Below are 16090 nucleotides of genomic sequence, written 5' to 3' on the forward strand. Positions count from 1 at the left end.
CCACTGTCGAGCATTTCTAGCTATGTCACATGATGCATATTCTTACTGGAAGATTCCATCTGCCCCAGGGAACACAAATAGCATGTATTGGTGGACGTGATCTGCAACCATGGATTCATACCCAAATCGGTTCAGAGTGCCTTCCACATGGATGAGTGGGCCCAGAGAATGCCATGAAAACATTCCCCAGACCATAATGGTGCCGCCACCAGCTTGTGCACTTCCAGCAATGGTTGCAGGGTGTTTGTTCTCTGATATTTCTCGTCTGACACGCCAATGTCCATCCGTTCGATGAAGCAGCAAATGTGACTCATCAGAAAAGGCAACCCTTTGCTAATTATCGGTGGTGCTATTCCGATACTGCCGTGCAAATTTTTTTCCTATGCACCTTTGTTAGAATAGGAGCAGTGACCATCCGTCTGCTTTGGAGCCCCATATGCAGTAGGGTTTGCTGAACTGTTGTTTTAGACACACGTCTGGTAGCCCCATGGTTGATTTTCACGGTGAGAAGCTCCACTGTAGCGTGTCGTTTGGCCCTCGCACACTTTTGTAGCCAACTTTCACCTCTCACATCAATGGCATGTGGTCCTCCGCAGCTTCCATATGAGTTATTCCCAATGGTGCCATTTGTCCACTCACAAGGCACTTTCACCACAGCAGAATCCGAACAGTTCACAAGCTGCGCTGTTTGAGAAATACTGCCACCCTTGTCCTGAAAGCCAATAATCATCCCCTTTTGCAACTCAGATAAATCGCCCCTTTTACCCATGGCAACAACGACTGATATGTGTTCAGACAGCCTATCGCACATCTTATATACCCACCAAGCCAGCCCATGACACATCACTTCCTTCATGCGGTCCGTGCTGACGACGTCAAAAGCAGGAGGTGGTCATAATAATGTTACTCGACTGTGTGCATACTGTATATATATTTTACACACATATAAACAATAAATAATTAAGATTTTCCACAAATATATTCCTGCATTTTACACTTGGTGGCATCTATCATTAGGCTGCAGGAGACTCACGTGTACAGCGCATCTGAGAAGAGATGAAGACATATCCATGTTTACATGCACATCGGAAGCTTCCTTGAGTATTCAGACACTCCCCATTTTGGCATACTCCTTGCATGCTGCACTCATTTATATCTGTTGGAAGAGCAGGTCTAGTCACGTAATTTGTTCATAGATAGATACAAATGAATACATAAAAAAGTAAGATATTTTACATAGTAGCCTATAGTGAGTCTACTCACTATACACCACAGATGCCTGGATAATTGCCTTTTGGGAGCCCTTAATCCCAGAAGCATAAAATATGCCTTTGGGATGTGCTACAGCAATTTTTTCAAATGTATGCACCACCCCAATAACATCTCCAAAGCTGACTTCTTATAATCTGAAGCAATTCTGTTGCCTCAGCCTAAATGTATAAAACGTGTGACAAATGATACCCCTGAATTGGTAACATAATTAGTAAGGCTGAAAAAAGACACAAGTCCATCAAGTTCAACTAAGCGATGAGAGAAAGGGAACGGATATGGGTAAATTTTAGAACTTTGTTTTACCCCGATTTACCCTCATTGAAAACCATGAGACATGAACCAATTTGCCCTGAAAAGGAAAAGTTTTCCACCTGATCCCAAGTGGCGATCAGACTGGATCACCTTTCAAAACTAGAATTCTATACATGACATAGGCGCTGATATTATTTTGTTTAAAAAAAAAATGATTTAATCCTTTTTTGAAGCCATCAACTATTACTGGTGTGACCAGCTCCTGTGGTAGGCTATTCCAGATTCACAGTTCTAATGGTAAAGAAAGCTTGTCTCCTCTGGAGATTAATTATTTATTTTTCTTATGAAGATAGTGTCCTGATGTAAGGGGATTTTACAGCTTTTTGAAATATTTTTGGTAGGGGCCATTTACATACGTATACAAGTCAATCATATTTCCCCCTCAGACGTATCTTCTGAAGACTAAATACATTTAATTATTTTAATCTTTCCTCATAACTTAGATTCTCCCTGCCCCTTATTAGCCTCGTTGCCCTTCTTTGTATTTTTTCCAACTCTAGGGCTTCTATTCTATGAACTGGAGCCCAGAACTGAACTGTATATTTCAGATGAGGCCTCACTAATGCTTTGTAAATTTGCATTGCTGGTCGTCCTCTTCCTCTTTTTCCTTCAACTTTTCCAAGCATAACTGTCTTTACTAATGAAGTTGTTCTTCTCATGATATGTCCAACATAAGACAGCTTCAGTCTGGACACTTGTGCTTTAGTCTATATCTTCTCCATTAACTATAAAGCGAGGATTGGTTGAAGGGGATGGAAGGGAGCAGGTAAATGAAAATATATATATATATTATTTATTTTTTATTATTATTATTTTTTTACTGTACTTTGGAAATATGAAACTCACTACTTTCATTGATATTTTTTGTACGTTGAAAAAAATGATATAATTAAAAGTATAAAAAAATGAACAAACTATAAAGTACGTTTTGTTGCCTGCTGACATAAGTTTTCACTTCTTTCAGTTTCCTTATAAGTGACTAGGTCTTCTACATTTTTATCTATGAGGACCACATTGTACCTACACATTCACGCCACCTTGCAGCTATTTTCCACTATTGTGCCCTAGAATGAGCGTGACCCAAATTGGGGATGTTAAATAAAAAGGTTTCCATGGAGTTGGAAGATTTTAAAGAAGTCCAACAAAATTGATAAGGGACATGTAGTACCTATGTTATGAGGAATGATTAAAATAAGTAAATATATTCAGTCTTGAGAAGAGATGTCTATATTTTTATACAATAAAACTTTGTACTAATATGTAAGTGGCCCATACACACAGAAAAAAAGCTAGGGACACCTGAGAAGACAAGAAAAGAGACTAGAGCAAGAGCAAAAAAGCAAGATCAGTCACCACAGGCGAAAAGCTGATCACTTCAAGAGAGATTTACGCCATTCCTCTGAATCAATGGGGAGAAACGAAGTTCTAAGAGATTTTTTTTCTCTCCCCTCCCCATTGCTGCCAAGGAAATATGTAGTCAGCGTTGGACTGACCCACCGGAGGACCAGATCATCCGCCGGTAAACCCAGGCACTGAGCTGCAGCTCTCTGGCTATGTAGCAGTGAGCCATTTGCTCTCTGCTGCCACTTACTCTTGTAGGTGACAAGCTGTTTAAGACCTGTGGCCCACTAAAGGTCAGGAGGATGCAGAAAATGTGACTGCACCGGGCTATGTACAGCAGTCAGAGGACCCATCCGCTCATCGTGGGAACGAGATTGGGAGAGGTTTTTTCATTGGCGCAAATGGGACTACTATATGGGGGGAACAAAGGGGGCCTAACTACTATATGGGTGGCACAAAGGGGCCTAACTACTATATAGGGGCACAAAAGGGGACTAAATACTATATTGGGGCACAAAGGGGGCCTAATTACTATATAAGGGCACATAGGGGGCCTAACTTGTATATAGTGTACAAAGAGGACCTGACTACTATATAGGCGCACAACTGGGGCCTAACTACTATATAGGGGCACAAAGGGTGCCTAACTATATAGGGGCACTAAGGGTACCTAACTACTGTATGGGCAGCACATACATATGGAGGCATTCTTGTGTAGAGAGTACAGGGGTGCTTTATTACTGTGTGAGGCACTAGGAGGAACACTATTACTGTGTGTGGCCTAAAGGGGGCACTATTACTGTGTGGGGCACTAAGTGGAGCACTATTACTGTGTGGGGCTCAAAGGGGGTACTAATCCAGTGTGGAGCACCAAAAGGGGGCATTATTTCCATCTAGGGCACTTTAAATGGTTAGTATTTGTAGAGGGTGGGGAGTGGGAAGGGGGCTGGAAAAGCGAGTCATGGCTCAAAGAAGTTGTCATGGCGTTCTGGGTTGGATGAAGAAGAAAAGGAAAAGCAAACAACTCCAATCTGAGAAGATGTCACCTGTGAGTTACTGGATGTAACTGTACTGTATTAAAGCATATGGTCTGCAGAGCGCCTGTGTAGGACTGGTATCTGTCACTATATGATGGTAATATTTGTCGTTGTTTTACTTCACAAGTTTTACTACACAAGACTGGTTACATTATTTCTATATAGCTGAAGGATAGGCCCCAGGAATAATTTCCTCCAGGGGGCCCAAGGTACTCCAGTGCTACAGTGTATTTAATACGCCATGACTTTCAATGCTTGACATATACTAAATATCTTAGTATCATATTAAAGGGGATTTCCCATCTTGGACAATTACGGCATATCCACAGGATTTCCGGAAATAAATGTATCTGTGTACGGACTCAATAGAAAGTCTATGAGCCCGAACACTGATACATCGGCTTTCCGGAAAAAGCTGAACAGACACGAAGCAGCTGAGCGCTCACACGAGGGCTTCAGCTGCTTCTTTCGATTGGTGGGGGTCTTAGTGCTCAGACCCCCACTAATCCAAACTTCTGACATTTCACTATGACATGTCAGAAGTTTTCGAACGTTTAGCTTCACTTTCATTTTATATGTGGCCCATTGTATATCAGTTGGTCAGCTGTGACACTTGTATATACAGCATTATAGGTTACATGGCATGTAGGCTATACATGCTACCTCTTACCTTGTGGGCACAGTTTATTAGATATTTACCCTGACAGTGAGTGCTGTTGAGTCTTTTATAACCCTGTGGGCAGTCTGTACCGAGCTCTCCTCTGAATGGTGCCGTTTTCTGTGTGCCAGAATCTGAAAAAAAGTAGCACAAAAAAGGTTACATAATATGGCCAGAACTATAGCTGTAGCAGTCATGGCAGCTGCTGCGGGGCCCAGATGATGGGGAGGCCCGCTCAGGAGCAAAAACGTTGTTTGTTTTTAGTGGGAAAAAACACATTTGAGACTTTCTGTTATCTAGCACTACTATGTGGATTCTCTCAAATATATGGCGCTATTATCCATACCTTTAATTATTGCTACTTATGCTGCTGTTTCAGTTTCCTGTCACTAGGTGGGGGGGGGGGCATGTTATTTTGCTATGGGGCACTATGAATTTTAGTTGCGCCGCTGTTACATTCATTATACATGAATAGTCAGTACACCTCATTCACCATCCCATCCCCCTTTCTATTGTCTGATGTATTTTACTTCCAACAGCTCTGGAAAAACTGAATCCAAATTCTGAGAGAAGTGAGAAAAAAAGAAAGGGAGGGAGGGAGGATGGAAGGGATATGTATAAACAGAGAAAGTGATCTGCGTTCTACTCTGCCAAAACCTGTTTGAAAAGTTTTTTTCATGGGTGTTGATTTCCAGGAACATTTTACTCTGCACATAGTTTAACAGTTGTCCGTAAAAAACGAAAAATACATAGATGTAAAAAGCACAGAGCAGAAAAAGGAGCAAAAGAATGATGTCAGAGAGTAAAAGTATGTACAACACACAATAGTAACTAAACCACTGTTCAGACTCAAGCTGCATACTAATATCCTGAGCTTATTCCTGGGGTGTTATGTGGTATCAGCCCTTCGCTGGCAGTTCAGCTACAGTAAGTCCACTTTATAGTCTCTGACAAAGAAACTTACGGTATCTTTATTCTTCTACGGTCTCACTATGACAACTGAAGTAACAGGTTAATGTTGATTTTTGCATTATATTTGGTGGCTGTATTATTATTATTTTTATTATTATCATTATTATTTCTGAACTATATTAATGTATAGATTAACAAAATGGCATTCTATGTGTTTTAGTGTAAAGTGTTTCTAATACTAACATACAAGTTATATTTACTATGTATATGGAATAATGTTTTTATACTTAACGTATATTACAGCAATTTCAGCTCCATTATGTTACATAATCTGCAATTTTAGGTTAATCGTGTAAATCACATGTTGGCTGTGCTGACTTATATTGCATCTGCTTCCAATTATAATTGTAATGTAAGGACTGGTTCCCTTGGACTGGCCCCACCACAATAGGAAAGTGTCTTTTTACTGTGTTTTGTGGTATTCAACATTCCATATATATATCACTTTACAATCTGGGCCTGGGAATTGAAGGGTAACTAAACGTTTGACAAACTTTTGACATGTCATAGTCACATGTCAGAAGTTTTGAGTGGTAGCGGTCCGAGCACTGAGACACCCACCAATCGCTCAAATGAAGCGGCAGAAGAGCTCACATGAGCGCTTCTGCCGCTTCGTTTGAGCGATTGGTGGGGGTCTCAGTGCTCGGATCCCCTCTAATCCAAACTTTTGACATGTCACTATGACATGTCAGAAGTTTGCCAAGCGTTTAGTTACACTTTAACCATTCATAAAGTAAGCATACAGTTATAGGTTCCATGTTTGATTCACTTTTGCTGATTGGTTAGCAAAAGTCCAGCACCTGTATAATATATCTTTATTTATCTTTATTGCTATTTTAAAACTTTTTTTTTACTCTATTGTAGCTACCTGGAAACCATCTACAAACTGCTGTTGCCGGATCTGTTATTTCTCCACTACTTTGAATGCACAAAGACATAGGGTTGAGAAAAAAATGTGGGTTTGATTGTCTCACTAACATTTAACAACCCTTGCAGCCATGACTATTAACACATGAATATCCCATTCAAGCCTTTAAGGGCTAATAAATTTTTGAGAACGCATATAAATGTAAAGCTTATTAAAGAGCAGTGAAGATCATGCACTTATATTTATCTGTTTTTAAATGTTCTGAAAACTGGACAAATGAGAGACAAAGTAATGATTATGGTAGCAAATATTTTCTAGACTTTCCGTCTATCCAGAAAATCCGTTCAGGTAAATATCTCTTAAAATAATTAAATGGTATTAAAAATCTTAAAATGATGAAGACCTTGTTGATGTCTCCTTTTACAAAAGACAGTGTTTTTTTCTTGCTGTGGGGACCACTTTCATCTTGTACACCAGTGACTTGCTATTTACATATGTCAAATTTAGGATAAAATTTGAATAAAAATAAAGTCACAAGATCTGTCAACAGCAGCATCAGCTTTAACTATAAGCCTACTGACTGGTTAAAGCTAGCAACATATTTTTTCTACATTGCACAGGGTAAAGATTAATTAATGTGGAAAATTATAAATAAGTATTGGCTGTGTATATAATAAAAGGTGGAGCTGCCATTTAAATTGGAGAACAACTACTTTGCTTCCAGAGAAACATGTTTTTTCATCTTTTTGATTTATTACCGTTTTGTTAGAGAGCATCAAGTAAAAACAATGAGTAATCTTAAAAATTAAGACTAATGGGATCTAAGTGTTTCTACAATATAAGCTTTTAAATGTAAAGTATAATTGTTTGCATTGAAAGCTATGTGTACTATTTTAATCAAAATATCCCCGATTTTATACTTACATAGTATCTGAGGACACTTATTACATTTGTGGTGTCCCCAAGATGTTCCCACACTGCCACAACAATCCTCTTCCTTGGTCAGTCCAGGTAGAGGGTTAGAGCCACACTATAATAAGAAGAAACATCAAATCATAGTTACATAGTACGGTTTTAAAAAAGAGACAAAGGAAAAGGGGTAAGAAAGGGACTAAGAAAGGGGTGTGGGTAAACTATAGAACTTTGTTTTAACCCTATTGATTGAGAGGAAGGTAAGAAATCCATAAGGCATGAAAAAAATCTTCCCTAAAAAGAAAAATCTCCCTCTTGATCCTAAGTGGCAATCTGACTGGATCAACATTCCAACAAGAATTCCATACATTGACATAGGAGCTGATATTTTTTTGTTCTAGGAAATTATCTAAACCTTTTTAAAGCCATCTACTGTCCCTGCTGTGACGGCTCCTGCGGTGACTATTCCATAGATTCACAGTTCTCACAGTAAAGAAGGCTTGTCGTCTCTAGAGATTAAACCTTTTTTTTCTCAAGACGGAGGGAGTGCCCCCTTTACATGGAATAACTTTTGACCATATTTTTTTGTACAGACCATTTATATACTTATACATATTAATCACATTCCCCCATTAATATTCTCTTTTCAAGGCTTAAATAGGTTTCATTCTTTTAATCTTTCCTTATAACTTAGATTCTCCATGCCCGTTATTAGTTTAGTTGCTCTTTTTTTGTATTTATTCCAATTCCAGGGCATCCTTTCTATGAACTGGAGCCCAGAACTGAACTGCATATTCTAGATGAGGCCTCACTAATGCTTTGTAATGTGGTAATATTATATCCCTGTCCCGTGAGCCCATGCCTCTTTAAATACACAAAAATATACTATTGGCCTTAGAAGCAGCTGATTGACATTGCATGCTGTTATTTAGTTCATGATTTACAAGTACACCCAGATCCTTCTCAACAAGTGACTCTCCCAGTTTTGCTCCCCCTTGAACATATGATGCATGTAGATTATTAGTACCCAGGTGCACAACTTTACATTTATTCACATTAAACTTAATTTTACAAGTGGATGCCCAAACACTCAATGTGTCCAATTCGGCTTGTAATTTATGACAATTTTCCATAGACTAAACTATGCTACAGAGCTTGGTATCATCTGCAAAAACAGAAAAAGTACTATATTATTAATAAATACGTTGAATAATAGTGGTCTCAGCACTGAACCCTGGGGTACACGACTTTTAACCAGGGATAATTCCAAGTAGGAATCGTTTAGCACTACTCTCTGGAAATGGTTGTTGAGTCATTTTTCAACCTGATTACAAACTATACTTTCTAAACCTATAGGCCTTCAATTACCCATTAGGCGTCTATGAGGGACAGTATGAAATGTCTTTCCAAAGTCCAAAAACACTATATCCGCAGTGTATTCTCTGTCCAGGTTTCTACTCACATCATCATAAAAAACAAATTAGGTTGGTTTGACAACTTCTGTCCTTAGTAAATCTGTGCTGGCTATCACTTATAATACTATAACTCTGTCCAGCGGGGATTAAAGAGGCTCTGTCACCACATTATAAGTGCCCTATCTCCTATATAAGGATATCGGCGCTGTAATGTAGGTGACAGTAATGCTTTTTATTTCGAAAATCGATCTATTTTAAACCACTTTATGAGTGATTTTTAGCTTTATGCTAATGAGTTTCTTAATGCCCAAGTGGCCGTGTTTTTACGTTAGACCAAGTGGGCGTTGTACAGAGGAGTATATGACGTTGACCAATCAGCGTCATGCACTTCTCTCCATTCATTTACACTGCACTAGCGATATAGTTATATCGCTATGTGCAGCTTCATACACAAACACTAACATTACTGTAGTGTCCTGATAATGAATATACATCACTACCAGCATGTACGTGATGTGTATTCAGAATCCTGAGACTTCTGAATTTTTTCTGTGAGATTCCAGCAAGGCAAGCGTAATCTCGCGAGATTACGATGTAACCTGTCATTTTAAACGAGATTACGCTTGCCTTGCTGAAATCTCACAGAAAAGATTCAGAAGTGTCAGGATTCTGAATACACATGACGTCCGGGCTGGTAGTGATGTATATTCATTATCAGGACACTACAGTAATGTTAGTGTTTGTGTATGAAGCTGCACTTAGCGATATAACTATATCGCTGGTGCAGTGTAAATGAATGGAGAGAAGTGCATGACACTGATTGGTCAGCGTCATACACTCCTCTGTACAACGCCCACTTGGTCTAACGTAAAAACACGCCCACTTGGGCATTAAGAAACTCATTAGCATAAAGCTAAAAATCGCTCATAAAGTGGTTTCAAATAGATTGTTTTTCTAAATAAAAATCATTACTGTCACCTACATTATAGCGCCGATCTCCTTATATAGGAGATAGGGCACTTGTAATGTGGTGACAGAGCCTCTTTAAGTTCTACCTTGATATACTCGGATAAAGAGTTGCAATTCCAAGATACAAGGGTATACAGTTAGATCCAGAATTATTTGGATAGTGACACAATCTTCATGATTTGGGCTCTGCATGCCACCACATTGGATTTGCAATGAAACAACTGAGAGGAAAGTGTTGACATTCATGTTTAATTCAAGGGGTTGAACAAAAATATCCTGTGAAACGTTTAGGAATTGCAACCATTTTTCTACCCAGCCTCCTCATTTCAGGGGCTCAAAAGTAATTGGACAAATTAATATTACCATAAATAAAATGTTTTGTTTTTTTAATACTTCAATCCTTCGCAGGCAATGACTGCCTGAATGACTTAGACGATGGTCCAAAATTATAAGAGAGTGGTGCAAAACAACTTCATGTATATGTCTAGGTAAGGAATATCACAGGTGAGTGAACTATTGTGCACCAACAAATGAATGAGCTATAGCATAGGCATGAGAAAATACCCAGTCAAAGACCAAAAATAGCAAAATATCGTCATATTTCGATATTTTGCTATTTTTGGTCTTTGACTGGGTATTTTCTCATGCCTATGCTATAGCTCATTCATTTGTTGGTGAGCAATAGTTCACTCACCTGTGATTTTTCTTACCTAGGCATATACATACATCCACATGCCTGTGGGTGGACATACCTATATGTAGTTCATTTGGTGCCTACCAATATTTATTTCCCATTTTTCCTGGTCAGCATCGGTATTTTTGCATCATCTCCTTTTTTCATTCTTTTATGTTATACATTCATCAAGATTACTGATTCTTAGAGATTTTACTGTATTGATGTATTGATACAACTAGAGTGTGTACAGGTTTAGAGTTGTTACTATATCCTTATCTAATTCTGTTTTTTAATCTATCTAATAAAATGTAGATTTTAAATTAATGGCTGTCTGAAGTCTGGAACCCATGGACATCACCAAACGCTGGGTTTCTTCCTTTTTGGTGCTTTGCCAGGCCTTTACTGCAGCGGTCTTCAGTTGCTGCTTGTTTGTGGGTCTTTCTTACTTAAAGGGAATCTGTCACCAGTATTTTACCTATTAAACCAGCAATACCTGGTGGTAGTGGGTAAAAAATAATTTCTATATAACCTATAATTGTCTTCTTAGTCAGCTCTGTAGCTTTAGTATTCAGCTATTTAGTGTTCCCACACCATATGCTATTGAGTATAAAAGAGTCAAATCTTCATTTGAAAAGAGTCAAATCTTCGTTTGAAAGAGTCATATCTTCATTCCTCAAGTGTTTCCGAGTTAACCCGGCTCCTTACTTTTGATTGACAGCTCCTCGCCTTCCCCCAGCACACAAAATCCCGTGCTTGTGCATTGATGTCCTCTTCTGGTGTGTGCGCACAAAGGGACACCGGATTATTACGTTAAAGGGTGCAAAATGTTTGCAGACCGTTATTTACAGTTGGAGGAGGAGTTTAGGAGAGGGGATAACGGTAATGAACTTTTGATAGCAGCGGCCAGTGAGGGATAAGTAAAGTTCAATAGGTGAAATTCTGGTGACAGGTTCCCTTTAAGTTTTGTATTAAGCAAGTGAAATGCATGCTCGATCGGGTTGAGATCTGGTGATTGACTTGGCCATTGCAGAATATTCCATTTCTTTGCCTTAAAAAACTCCTGGGTTGCCTTCGCAGTTTGTGTTGGGTCATTGTCCATCTGTAATGTGAAGTGACGTCCAATTAACCTTGCTGCATTTGGTTGAATCTGAGAAGAAAGTATATCCCTGAACACTTCAGAATTCATCCGGCTGCTTCTGTTTTCAGTCACATCAATAAACACTAGTAACCCAGTGCCTTTGGCAGCCATGCATGCCCATGCCATCCCACTGCCTCCACCATGTTTTACAGAGGTTGTGGTGTGCTTTGGATCATGAGCTGTTCCAAGCCTTCTCCATACCTTCTTCCTCCCATCATTCTGGTATAGGTTGATCTTAGTTCCATCTGTCCAAAGAATGCTGTTCCAGAACTGGGCGGCTTCTTTAGATGTTGTTTGGCAAAGTCTAATCTGGCCTTTCTATTTTTGAGGCTGATTAATGGTTTGCACCTTGTGGTGAACTTTCTGTATTTGCTCTCATGAAGTCTTCTCTTTATCGTAGACTTAGATACTGATTCACCTACTTCCAAGAGAGTTTTCTTCACTTGGGTAGATGTTGTAAAGGGTTTTTTTTCACCACGGAAAGGATTCTGCGATCATCCACCACTGTTGTTTTCCGTGGAAGTCCAGGCCTTTTAGAGTACAGAGATTACAAATGCGCTCTTTTTTTTCAAGAATGTACCAAATTGATTGAATGTTGATTTGGCCACTCCTAACATTTGTGCTATCTCTCTGATGGATTTCTTCATTTTTTCAGCCTAACGATGGTTTGTTTCACTTGCATTGAGAGCTCCTTTGACCTCATGTTGTGGGTTCACAGCAACAGCTTCCAAATGCAAATGCCACACCTGAAATCAACTCCAGACCTTTTACCTGCTTAATTGATGAGGAATTAATGAGGGAATAGCCCATGCAGCTCATTAAATAGCTTTTGAGATAATTGTCCAATTACCTTTGGTCCCTTGAAAGGGAGGCAGCTACATATTAAAGAGCTGAAATTCCTAAACCCTTCTTCAAATTAGGATGTGAATACACTCAAATTAAAGCTGAGAGTCTGCACTTTAAGCCCATATAATTACATAACTGTATATTCAATATGTTTTGGTAAACAACTACAATGACAAAACCTGTGTCACTGTCCAAATAATTCTGGACCTAACTGTATGTCCAAAACAACAGCCTTGAGACGGATATATTTAGGAAGGATACAGATAGAAACAATGTCTTACACTACCTTTGTTTCCATTCACAGGACATGAAATGGGGACACATTCGTACACCCATACACTGGAAAGAGGTACTCGATTAAACATCAATATACCTGTAGATCGAGCTTTGTGATAGATAGATAGATAGATAGATAGATAGATAGATAGATAGATAGATTTATATATATATATATATATATATATATATATATATATACACATATATATATGATTGTATGCCCTTGCAGCATGATTTATGTTGGGAAGAAAACAACAGAAGTTAGGGATAGAACAGAAAACACAAAAGTACAATTAGGACAGAGTCCATAGAGTTACCAATTCTGCGAAATTTTTTGGAGCATTCCCACACAATTGGCCAGTTAAGATATAGGTTCATTGACAATGTCCCACCCTTATCAAGAGGAGGGGTAAAGGAGGCACAGTTAAGTAAAAAGAAAATTAGATGGATTTTCATGCAGGATAGTTTGAGTCCTAAAAGTCTAAATTTTGGAATATAACATACCATACATGCAATTGTAAAGAGTACTTGGATGAATTATTGGGCGAACACTCAGTGTGGGTAGTGTTGTTTTAAAGATCTTAGATGGGTTTCTAAGTAAGTTTTTAATGTATCTAATATAAGTTTTTATTCTTATTTTTTTAGTTATTACGATTTATCCCAATGACGCAATTTTGTATGAAGAAAACACAATGGACCACCGATGAAGTTTTATCTCCAGCATGGGAAGTTTGATTGTTATGCTATGTGGTCACCTTTCCGTTTTTGTAGTGTCCTTTGGTTACATACAAAAAAGTTGCATCAGAGGTAGGTTCATCATCGTGAGATCCCTGTTGTATAATATCTACCTGTGTTTCACTGACTCTATTGGTGATGTTGTTCTGGGGTGTGGACACTAAACATGCAAAATTTTCCAATTAGCGCTCCTGCTAAAATAGAATTGTGAAAGTGAGCAAAATATGTTTATGTGACTCCAGTTTGTAAGTGTGGTTATGTGATATTTTGTATGAAGAATCCATTTTGTATTTTGAAGAATCCATTTTGTGTTTTGAAGAATCATCTGTTTCTCTGTAAAATTTAATTTATGCTGGGATTGTCTGAAGACTCATTAGGTTAAACATTCTAAGCTATGTTTATCATTCTTTATCCGGGTTTGCTAGGAGAACGTACGTATTGGTACATATTGTTATGACTCTTGCCTTACTCATTATTTCTCATTATAAAGCTTCTGTCTTACAGTAAGTTTACAAAAGATGCCTTTCCCTTGCTCGTGATTGGTTGAGCTAGAGCCACCATCCCATTTGTAAGAGATTGGCTGTGCTCAAGCCTACTCCCCTTTGATACTATTGGAATTGCATTCTATCAACAAACCGGAGAAGGATTTGGGGTATACAAAGCATTGTCTCTTTATGTCTTACTTCGCTCCGATATATCGATATAACTAATGGATTTGGATCTGGGCAAGTTTAGTCTAATATATTTTGGCCAGGATTGCATCAACAAGAATAATATTAAGATGTTTTGGTATATAATAATAGGGGTTAAACCCACGGAGGTAAGTTTTGTGCTGATGAGAGGTGATGGGCCATTTGTTCACCACCTCATACGCAACCCCTCCGAACCAGTGATTTGGATCCTAATATAGCGTCCGATCAAGGGGATGGGGGGTTCCCTCCCTGGGTGATATACCCTGGTCTTTAAAAGACCATAAATGTTCTCGGATAAAGCTCTTCAGATGAGTCTATGGTTTTAATGTTGTGCCCTTTGTGTTCAGTTACAGTGTTCTAAGCCCCTTAATATATGGTGGTATATGCTGCTGAGCAAGTTAATTAGGAGATATGGGGTTAATGGATATGCTAATCTCAACAATGTGATATATACATTATCTATGGCCATTTCTAATTGAAATGGTTAAGATACATTCGCATCTTTGATGGAACTGCCGCTGGTGCAATGTAAATTGTGGGCATGGTGTTTTAGACACTGTGCACAGCGGTCATGTGACCGCTGTTGCATAGTAGCAGGGACGCTGGATGGCTCCACCTTAGGACATGAGCTGACACATCACAGGATCGGTCTTCTGACCAACATCATGTTGATGTATGCCCCTACTGACATCACGGCTGTGATACGTATTGTGGGTGTGTATTCCAGGGAGGAGATGAACAGTTGACAAAGTCCTGATTGGCTAAAGCGCGGACATGCTCATTGGCAATTGGTGGATGCTGTAGGGAAGACATGGCGCTGATCAAAAAGGTGTGTTCCATGTTGCTCCTTATTTGTTAATTATTTATTACACATGTTTTGTGATCATATGACATGTATCTGTTATCTATATGATTGGTTGGGGATACATTGTATGTACAGTGTATGATTGATGGATTTAAATTTGTAATTGATGTTTTTTATGGTTGTCATTAGTGAGAGGTGGTTCCCATTCATGTTTGGAGAAATGTAAGTAGTATATAAGGAAGGTGAAACACTATTAGTATAGGCTTGACAAAGACTCCTGTGCGAGTCAAAACACTGCTTTTTCTATAATGTGCTGGGAATAATAAAAGGAGGATATTCTTTTGTATACACCTGCCTTGATGCTGCTATTTTTTCCGGATGGAATGTGAGTACTGAGGTCCCACAGGGTTTGGGGGTGAAGTGGCATGCACATTTTGTTTGGTATAACCATTATATTTTTTCCTCTTCCAGTCTGGTGACTGTTGTAATTGAGGATTTGGAGTGTGCTGTTGATCTTTTTACACTTTATAACACTATTTTTTGTCACATACTACTGTATATAGTCCCTTAACATTTTTCCCACGATGGATATTAAGCTTACTGGTCTATAATTACACAGGGAAGAGCTATACATGGGTGAATGTAAATGTGGTGCAAGTGCTATATGTTTGAGCATTTATTATTATTTTTTGAATGACAAGTCACATGGGAGTATTTGTAGGGGATGTAGAGCATAAGGGGCCCAAACGGTCCTTCTTCCCCATATTAGGAGACCAGTACGAATAATGACATGTGATAGTTGGGGGACCTTGCGACCGTTTTTTGTATATAGGCCCAAGAGCTTCAAGTTATGCCTGTGGTATGGCTGTAAATATTTTGTTGCCTTTGGCTATGTTTGTTATCATTCCTCAAATCTTGTTGTATGCCAGCATATTTCAAATATCTTTGGCTACTTATTCACATTTTTGAGTACCTTGTTTTGTCAACGTACATCTAGTGAAATAAGGAAACCAGCTTTCCCAAAGATATTTGCAATTGTGTTTATTTGCACATTACCAGTAGTGGGATAACAGGTGATATTTACTATTGACCCTTCTCCTTTTATGTCCTTTATTGCAACATCGGAGTCAGTTACAGGAAATATTATTTTGTAATTCCTAGTG

General features: G+C 38.7%; 1 protein-coding gene across 1 annotated transcript in view; it reads right to left on the minus strand.

Moving 5' to 3' along the window:
• LTBP3 (latent transforming growth factor beta binding protein 3) overlaps positions 1-16090 on the minus strand; it is a 153051-nt gene that overhangs the window by 86256 nt on the left and 50705 nt on the right. The window contains exons 4-6 of the mRNA XM_075837463.1: positions 7385-7490; positions 4662-4754; positions 1034-1156 (exon numbers count right to left, since the gene is read on the minus strand). Of these exons, the coding sequence (XP_075693578.1) occupies positions 1034-1156; positions 4662-4754; positions 7385-7490 (322 nt within the window). The remainder of the gene's footprint in view (positions 1-1033; positions 1157-4661; positions 4755-7384; positions 7491-16090) is intronic.

This window comes from Rhinoderma darwinii, chromosome 9, assembly GCF_050947455.1.
Source record: "Rhinoderma darwinii isolate aRhiDar2 chromosome 9, aRhiDar2.hap1, whole genome shotgun sequence".
Taxonomy (NCBI): domain Eukaryota; kingdom Metazoa; phylum Chordata; class Amphibia; order Anura; family Rhinodermatidae; genus Rhinoderma; species Rhinoderma darwinii.